Source organism: Pocillopora verrucosa, chromosome 11 (genome assembly GCF_036669915.1).
Source record: "Pocillopora verrucosa isolate sample1 chromosome 11, ASM3666991v2, whole genome shotgun sequence".
Taxonomy (NCBI): Eukaryota; Metazoa; Cnidaria; class Anthozoa; order Scleractinia; family Pocilloporidae; genus Pocillopora; species Pocillopora verrucosa.
The window spans coordinates 11,356,170-11,365,419 of record NC_089322.1 but is presented as its reverse complement, the minus strand read 5'-3'; the positions used below and the strand labels follow the sequence as shown (position 1 = coordinate 11,365,419).

The following is a 9,250-nucleotide window of genomic DNA, read 5'->3' as shown; positions in this document are numbered from 1 at the left end:
GCCACGAGAAACAAATCCCCGCTTGAAGAATTAATCCAAAATAGCTGCTTTTCATTTCCATCTGTTATTTCAAAGGCCACCTCTGCATTTTCACCAATATCCTTATCACTTGCCTGAAAGAAAAAATAACAGCACACTGACTACGACATGAGATTGGGACAAGTTTAATTCTCAGCTCACTTAGTATCTACTTCGATTCATCGGCTTTCTCTTGTTTGTCTGCGTGACTTTGCGTCAAGATATTTTTTGTCTTATCAACTCAGTTGATAATACAAATTGGCCAACGTAAATTCCAAAGCTGACGTTTTGAGCGTTAGCCCTTTGTCAGAGGCCTAATATCGAAGACATAGGCCTGCCAGTCTCTTTTAAAAATTTGCCGCCACATAATGAGACTATTTGCCTTGGGTATTTTTTTCGCTCTGCCAGCTTACATATCTACACATTCTCGCCTAGGAGAAGGTAGTATAGCCTCCATAGTTTTGTTCTCAACATATTTGAACCGTTACCCTTAAGGTTTCACAACAACTTCGCAGCGTTGTGTAAAAATACGGAGGGGTAGTTGCCAGGATGGCCATGCTCAATAAGAGACGATCTCCAAACAGTGAGTTTAGAACAAAAGGACTCTGACAGACTTTTACTGGAAAGAATACCTCATCGCCCAGATAACAGGCAAGAGCCGCCTAAATTCGCGTTAGAGCAAACAATTCAAAACATTCCGCAATGGGATTGTACCTTCGTCAATTGCAAAGAATTGCAAAAGATTTTCATAGCAGACTTAGACTTGCAGCTATAGGAAAGATTTAAGATTGACCAATACCATTAAACCCTGCACAGATGCTACTTCAGTTGTTACACGTCCAAGGTTAATACTCACATTTAAGTTTAACAGTAGACCAGGCTTGGCATGCAGGCTCAGTGAGATGGTGTACTCCTCTTTAGCTAGCACTGGCGGATTATCATTGATATCTTCAACAGTAACCAATACTTCTGCATGGCTGTTGTAGGACCCGTTAAGAAAATGAAGACTTGCCACCACAGTAAACTGGTGAAAGTCAGCAGTCTCACGATCAAGGGCTCTCGCAGTCTTAATCTCACCAGAAATCTGATTCAAATAGAACCTGGAATTTAAAGCAACACAAAGGTAATTTGTTATATTAGCTCTCAAATCAAGTTCACGATCATGATTCAGAGAGAAAGAAATTTCACGTGTCTGCTTGTCTAAGACGAGATACTTGTTGCTCAGAAGAGTAGATCTCACAAAGAAACCGTTAGACCGGACGAATAAGAGGTTGTGTGGTTGAAAATTTCTCTCTAAACTTTCAAGACAAAATGATATCTTTAAGACGTGCTTACCCACTAAGATGATTGTTGTCAGCGCTAAAACAAGTCATTCACCCCGTTTAACTACTTTATTTGCCACATATCTCCAGATTAACTTAGAAATGTGGAAACTATTCTCTGATTTGAATTGGAATCAAATCAGATACCAGATGAATCCAAACAAGTTTCCCGAATCTTCAACAAACTAATCAATAAACGAAGCAAAGAAATAAAAGCAATCCTGATTTACGTTGGGCGTTCAGTTTTAATAACGTCGGTTTGCATTAGCACAGTTGCTGTGATTTCATATTCCGGCACAAAAGAAGATTCTTCGAGGCTAAAGGCAACAAAAGGCAAGATTCTAGAAGTGTTGATTCTAATTTGGCTGTAAGACGATACGAAACTGTACAGGTTATAGAAAGTTATACAGAGAAGGATGACTAAAAACTTACAAATACTTGGAGTGTTCATTCTTAAGAGAGTACGAGATACTTTCACTCAAACCAGTATGGCGATTAACTGCCTAGAGAAAAAAATACCAGAGGATTAAAAAGTAACTTTTGGTTAATGTAAATTGATTTATTAACAACATAATTAGCTATTCACCGAAGTTGAGGTGGCTTAGTGGTGAATATTTACCGAGCCGCGACACGGATATTTGCCCGCAGACATAATCTATTTCAAGATCCGATCAGATTTCCGAGAGCGGAGCTCTAGGGAAACTGTGAGCTTCAAGGAACAAATAATGTCCAAGGACGAATACAAGCATGTTTTTGCGCAAAATAGAGTTAATGTGTTTATTATCCGTCAAATATTTTTTAACACGCTTGATAAATTGTTTACGAACAGCTTAAGGGAACGGAAACTCGTCACAATTTCCTGGTACACGGGACCTGCTTCGGCGGACTTACTTCGGACTTCAAGGATCAAATTCAATTTGGTTCCGACAAAAGTTTACTCGTTCATGCCGACAACTTTAATGACCTCTAGCGTACTCAATGATTTAATCGCCTCACAGACATCAATGTAATCCCCACACAGTCACCAATGTTATCCCCACACAGTCAGCAATGTAATCGCCACACAGTCACATCTGTACGTGTAATGTATAGTCCCCCAAAGTCACCAATGTAATCTCCACACAGTCGCCGATGTAATTCCCACAGTAGCCGATGTAATCCTTGGTGTAATCCCAACAAAGAGAGAGTGATGCAATCACCACATAGTTATCAATATAATCCCCACACAGTCACCAATACAACCCCACACAGTCACCGATGTAATCCCCACACAGTCACCAATACACTGGCAGACCATACTATGTGTTAATGATTAATAATTGTTAATAAAGCTCTGAAAATTGCACAACTAAATTACATCTCGCTTTGAATATCTCAAGAAAGTTAAATGAAAGTTAAATCGACGCATTTGTGGTATTTTTCAGCCTTCATCGGCCGTTTGAAGCGTCTTTTATAAAGTTACTTTTGGCTGGAGTCAACGTAATCGAAAAAGCAAAAGCTTCACAACGGGTTGTAGCGAAAACGAAGACTCCCGAAAACAAAGACCTAAGACCCGAAAACGAAGACCCCTCATTATCTTTATCAATATTGATAAAGGATGTGATAAAACGCGAACTAAGTGCCAATAAGAACAGTGTTCATTTATTAGATTCTTCTTAATACTCACTACACCTTTCTAGTAAACACAAGTTAGTTCAAAATGCTAAGTTGACGGCCTTTCAGTTGAATCCACTGACGTCGAAGCCCGCTATAATTAATTTGTTCTTTTGCCGGCTCCTTTTCTGTAATTCAAAATTCCGTAAGAAACTCTCTCCAAAGCTTCCTCGGCCTATGTGCTTTTTCACATGCAGCCGTTATTGCATGTCCCGCACTGCAGAGGCCACCACGTGCTTTTGGCCTAGAAGCGTTGGCAACCGAAGTGGTGCAGACATTGCGAAAGCCGTTTTGCCAAAATCAAATAAAGAAGCAGGTAGGAAACCTGCCTTCACGCAACACTGAAAATACTAAACTATATGACATTTTTCCTGCTAGACCGGCATGTATGAAAGAAGAGCAGCGCCGTGACAACTACTTGAGTCAGCCGGGTCAAAAGTTCACATCGGCAAGCTTTGATTTTTTTTTTAGAAGAAGGGCGTCAGGGGGTAGCGGTTAAAAATGTTAAGGGATACGAAAAGACAAATTTAGAAAGCAACAAATAATAAAAATTGAAGGAAATAAAGCGATCTGCGGTTTAGCGTTTAATGTAAACGTCAGGGATTTCGCTTTTTTTGACAGATGAATGATCACGTTGCGAGCAAAGAAGTTGCCAAGCTTTTAGCTGTTTTTCATCGGTGAACCCGATGAAGCTTGACGCACTTTCCTATATCAATATCGTGAAGGGGTCCTCGTTTCCGCAACAATCCTTTGCAACGTACTTCCTTAAGTGCTATTGCGCTCGTGGTTCTATTGTTTCCTAAATTTACAATATTTGAATAGCATCACAATAGAAGCGAAAATGGCTCTTTGAAGTTGTCGATTCTACTAAAATACTCCATCTGTTCGGAAGCACTAACTAAGAGGACGGGGATTAAACTCACAGCTTCAAAAATAAAAATACATAATTTAGCAACGAAGGATGTAACAGTAATAAGTCAATTAAAATGTCTTCTTATCAATGCGATGTTGGTGTTAAGTTTGAACAAGTGAAAACAAGGAAAATCATCGTATGAAGAGAGCTAGAAATCATTTAATTTTCCCGTAACATTTGATACCCCACAGTATTAGCTAGGGGATATTCAGTCGTGTGATGCGTTTAGACCAATCGCACGCGAGTAAATATATTTGATGGAACATATTATCATATATCGGCAAGTTTGTGATGCGTGATGCGTTTAGACCAATCGCACGCGAGCAAATATATTTGATAGAACATAATAACATATAACGGCAAGTTTGTATGTGCCATTGAGTTATTATTGCCATTCATTTATTTACTCGTACTGGCGAAAGCCTTAAAGAAGATTATACACATCCAGGAGGTTCCTTCTCTAAACTGTAGCACTAATGGTTTCATCTTTGAGTTTTTTCCTGCATTCCTAACAAGCCATCCTTAGTAACTATGAATATACTAACTTGAAGGTAAAATACTGCAGAGCAAAACAAATTGCCTGCCTAAACTCCTATTTGTGAGCAGTACCCTTAAGCCGTGAAACAAGACAAACACTGTAAAAAAAACTCTCTCCACTTTTTCTGATTAATTTTCTCAGGATGAGACCCATTAAGCGTAAACTTGATGTGCTTGACCCAGTTTCCATTGCTCGTTTCTAGGCGGAACTATATAAAACAGTAATGCTTAGAGTATCGTGATTGAAAATACTCCGTAATTCTCAATCGGGCTCAGGAATACAGCAAAAAAACCATTGCAACGGCATACCTTAATAAATCCAACAGTAAGCCCGCTTTCGCCTTCCCTCACGCTAAATTTGAATGAAGGATCTTCAAATAATGGAGGGTCAACGAGTCCTGAAAGATCCACAGTCACCGATGCAAGCTCTACCAACTGTGACCTACTGGAATCTTTAGCTGTGACTGAAATCTTATAGAATAAATTGTCTTTTAGATACCGCCGCTATCAAAAATAAATAACCCAGGAAAAAACGTCAGCGGATGCAAACAAATACAAATTGGAATATTCCCCTGAAATATTTCCAGCTTTTCCATCACCCACTTGCCTGACTTTTAATTTCAATTTAAGGATTAAAAAAAATCCAAAGTTTCCTTTCTTTTCCCTCTCCTGAAGGGTAATTAAAGGATTTTAAAAAATCCAGTTTCCTTTCTTTTCACTCTCCTGAAGGGCAATTTGAAGGAGGAGATTGAACATAGTCTAGATATAGCCATTTTAAGTACGCTTGTTCTGCAGCTAAGTTAAGATCTTAGCTACATGTGCCTTGTTTACCAAGGCTGTATTTTTGTTCTGCCCTAGCTTTCAGTAAGAAGCAAAGGATTTGCAATGGATTCCCTGATTGATTACCATTCTGTCAACCAGTGGTGTGACAGAAACAGTGTATTTCTGCTTTTACAATCAGTTACCTTATGATGGTTTCCTATTCCTCAAATACACGCTGCTTACTGCAGCAAATCTGGTTAAGCAAACTGTAATGGTAGGTAACAACTAGAGGAAAATTCAACTACCTCTACAAAGTGATATGTAGCTTCATCTGCTACCAAATTCCTTCTGGTCCGTAGGGTACCAAGATGGTCAACAGAGAATAGCCCCAAGGAATTACATGTTAACACAGCAAAGGACACATTGGACTGAAACAGACAGAATATTAATCCACTATTATCTCCAAGAGCTATTAAGAATCACATGAATAAGATTTCAACTACAAATGAAATCACAAGGTCACAAAGTGACAATTAAAACTAGACACAAACATTTTAAAAAGTTATTTAGTGAAAAAAGAACTGTCACTTGCCAGCACTCCACTGGAAGTCTGCTATTTGTGCAAAATTCAACTTCAACCAATTTTCAGTATTATAGTTAATAAAAAAGTGAAATTTAAGTAAACAGTCATTTCCTTAACTATGGTTATTGATGCTTACTATATTGTGCACGCTTGATGTCTGCAAGGCCAACTGCATCACAGCATAGCCTGGTGGAATATGGTGAGTTACATTTGCTTGATAAGAGTGTTGAGATAACAGCAATTTAGAATCATGACAGGCTTCATTTGCATTACCCACACAGTATGTCACACAGTACTATGAAAAAATAAACATATAAAACCAGTTTAACATTGTGCATATTAAAAGTGTGATTTTAGCATTGATGATGAAAAACACTGTATACTTAAAACAATCCACACATGTATGCACATTGGCTTATTGAAATGAAAAACAAAGGAAAAGAGCATAAGGCATGAGTGTGAAAGGTAAAAGACACAAAGATAGGAAAAATGGTTGGGACAAACTTGAGAGAAGCATTTAGATGACATATTTATTTTTTTCCATTATTAAAGGGTTTTCAGTCTTTCACCAATGCTCAAATAAAATTTTCATTAAAATGCATGATCTTTACCAAGGTATCCACAGAAAATTGATTTGAATCTTTGCTGACTGCCATCAGAAATGTGCCCACATAATATGCATTTGACTGTATGAAAGAATTATCAAAAACACATTTTTATCATATTTCAGTCAAAAGTAGTGCTAATTGGTCAGTACTGTACTGGGGAACTCAATAATGTTATATACCAACTAATAATGCTACATACTAATAATGTTATAGACTAACAGTTTCAAGACATACTACATCTTTAATCCACTCTACTTATGAGCTTGGACAGGCGCTTCCTTTAATGGAGGATCCTCTACCATATGTTTGTATATTGTCAAAGATAAAGCAATTTTTTGGTTTGCTAGTCATTTGGCCTGTGTGTTTTAACTGAAATAGTGTTCATGAATGTGGCAGATATCAACTAGGTTTCTTCATAAATATCCATTGCCATTCATACCCATTTCAGTGAATTACATATTGCCATCTATTGTTAACTCCAGTCTATTCTTACCTGTGATATGTTAACAGTTTCTTTGCTGTAAAGATTTCCTGTTTTGTTGCTAAGACCAAAAAACCGATTATAGGCAGGATCCTGTTGTACATACCAAATGGTATCTACGCTGAAGCTTAAGTTTATGAGTGAACCTTGAGGGAAAGAAAAAATATCAATAAGGTTTTTACAATTAATTGCTAATATCTTTAGCAGCAGTTTTTTAGGAGATTATTTTTCAAGAGTTACTTCTAACCTCAAGGTAAAAAAGAACTTTTAAAATAGTAAGGCTGTGACAGTGAGGAAAGAAAAATACTGTAATTATAAGGAAGTGAGACAATGTGGTGAAGAAGTTGCATAATGTTGACAGGATCTAATCCAACATTCCTGTGCTTGCCACTCAAATGTACACAGAAAGCTGAGATAGAGCAAAGATTTTGCACAAGAATCAAACTTGTACTCAAACTCGACCCAGTATATACTTACAGTAAGTATAAAGTTGTTTCAAACAAACAAGTAAAAAATGATAGCCCTTTCAAAAAATCTACGGCTGTGAATTTGACTTTTTTCTATGGAGATATTTAACCTAGTATCTGATCAAGTTTACCCGCCCCCCTGGATCTTTTTCTCAAGGGATTACTTGCTTCCCTATTCATTTGCAATTCCATGCATCCATGTTAGAGTAGTTACACATGCTGGTTATTCAATACAAGCCAATATAACTGATGGCAACTATAACTATATTTAATCTCAAAAGGTGTATGTCTCCAAAACTAAAAGGTCCATCAAATCGCCCAGTTTCGAGGTAAGTGGCCACCAAAGCATTGTCTCACAGATTACCTTCTGAAAGTCCTCCAGATATAACCAATGTCTCATTCTCAATTGGTATATTAGGTTGCAAGTTGCCACCTAGAAAAAATATCACGCTACAAATGAGGTCTTTTTCGTAAAATGAAAAAAGAGATGGTTTAAAACATACCACAGTTGCATAGTTAAATACAAAGTAAGAAGCTATTACTAACAGATAAACTTGATTCACCCTAAATAAAAGTATTTCATTACCTTACATGAGAGGCTTTTAATATGTTTTCAGGCTTATAAACTAACCAATTCGCCGCTATAAGATTCAGTGAAAATCCTACACGATAGAGACATTTTAGGAAAAGGATCCCCTTTATTTTTAACTCGTGTAGGTCTCTCATTTGAATACTATTTGACTTGCTCCATTTTAAGTGCAATCTTGGCCATACAAAATTTCACTTTGCGTAGGTAAGGCTAAATTGGATTACAAAGATAACGAAATCCTGATAACTGGACAATTTACCCGCTTAAAACAAAGTCATTAAGGTGAAGTTCTAAGTAAATTAATGTGTTCTAATATCCCGGACTTACCTGACTTAAGTGTGGAGTTTAGCTCCAAAATAAAAAGGGACACAACTGCTAACGGGCAGCTCAAACCCATTATGAACAATTGAATCACCTTTGCCTTGATAACGTCAGACTACGCAAACAGAAAGGAACAACCAGTAAAAACGTAGAAGCCTCGTTCCCAGGAAAAAAAAGACGACCCTGGGAGAGAGGTTAGGTATAATTTCCATCATGGCAAAGTAAATAATGACCATTAATGATCGAGAAAAACTATTTAGAACTTTTCTCTGAGCCTAGGGTGAATAATTTCACAAGTATGATTTTTGAGGTGCAAATTCCCAGAGGCAAGGACTGCATCTAGATTCAATCCTACGAATATCAAGAAGTTTTCCTCTTGATTTCTCAACAGCAATCTTTGACTACTTGAGGAGTGCATGAGAGAAACTGTAGGTGTAGATTTTGATGGACGTGAAAGAGATGTTTTGAAACTCTGTTTGCCGTTGATGAGAGGGGCGAGGACCTATGATATTTGTTTGCAAATCTATTACTTTTGCGCTTCGTGATGGCATTCATTTTGCGCGTTTCGATGTTATTCGCGGAAACGACTGTGACTGTTATCGCTGTCAAGACATGGTTTGTCAGATGAGGAACGAGTCGTGCTCAACTGTTTGAACGAGGTGATAGATAGACTTCTTCCGTAAATGTTGATATTGGTAACGAGATGGATGCGAAGAACCAGGCAGTATGAAGCAAAAACTCGTGAATCACGAGGGTCGAAATCAGTTAACTCATCTTCGTTATACAATTACCTGATGGCTTCACAAGTTAGTGGATTTTTATGAAATGTGCCGGCCATTTTATTCCTCTGAGGCAGGTTGCTTCAGGTAGGAATTGTGTGTTTACTGAATAGGTGGTAACCCCAAATGAAAAATTTTGGTATGTTGCTAAACGATAAAAAAGGGGAATATATATAATCTAAAAATATTGTAAGGTGTATTGGTGTTGGGAGAATGA

The 9,250-nt window shown here is 37.6% G+C and overlaps 1 protein-coding gene across 1 annotated transcript in view; it reads right to left on the bottom strand.

The window, feature by feature from the left end:
- Positions 1-8,330, bottom strand: part of LOC131782909 (uncharacterized) — a 12,261-nt gene extending 3,931 nt beyond the window's left edge. The window contains exons 1-10 of the mRNA XM_066173987.1: positions 8,261-8,330; positions 7,709-7,777; positions 6,890-7,023; positions 6,400-6,474; positions 5,925-6,083; positions 5,511-5,633; positions 4,753-4,914; positions 1,773-1,843; positions 875-1,118; positions 1-113 (exon numbers count right to left, since the gene is read on the bottom strand). The exon at positions 1-113 is cut by the window's left edge and continues 110 nt beyond it. Coding sequence (XP_066030084.1) covers positions 1-113; positions 875-1,118; positions 1,773-1,843; positions 4,753-4,914; positions 5,511-5,633; positions 5,925-6,083; positions 6,400-6,474; positions 6,890-7,023; positions 7,709-7,777; positions 8,261-8,330 — 1,220 coding nt within the window. The remainder of the gene's footprint in view (positions 114-874; positions 1,119-1,772; positions 1,844-4,752; positions 4,915-5,510; positions 5,634-5,924; positions 6,084-6,399; positions 6,475-6,889; positions 7,024-7,708; positions 7,778-8,260) is intronic.
- Positions 8,331-9,250: the final 920 nt, after the last annotated feature.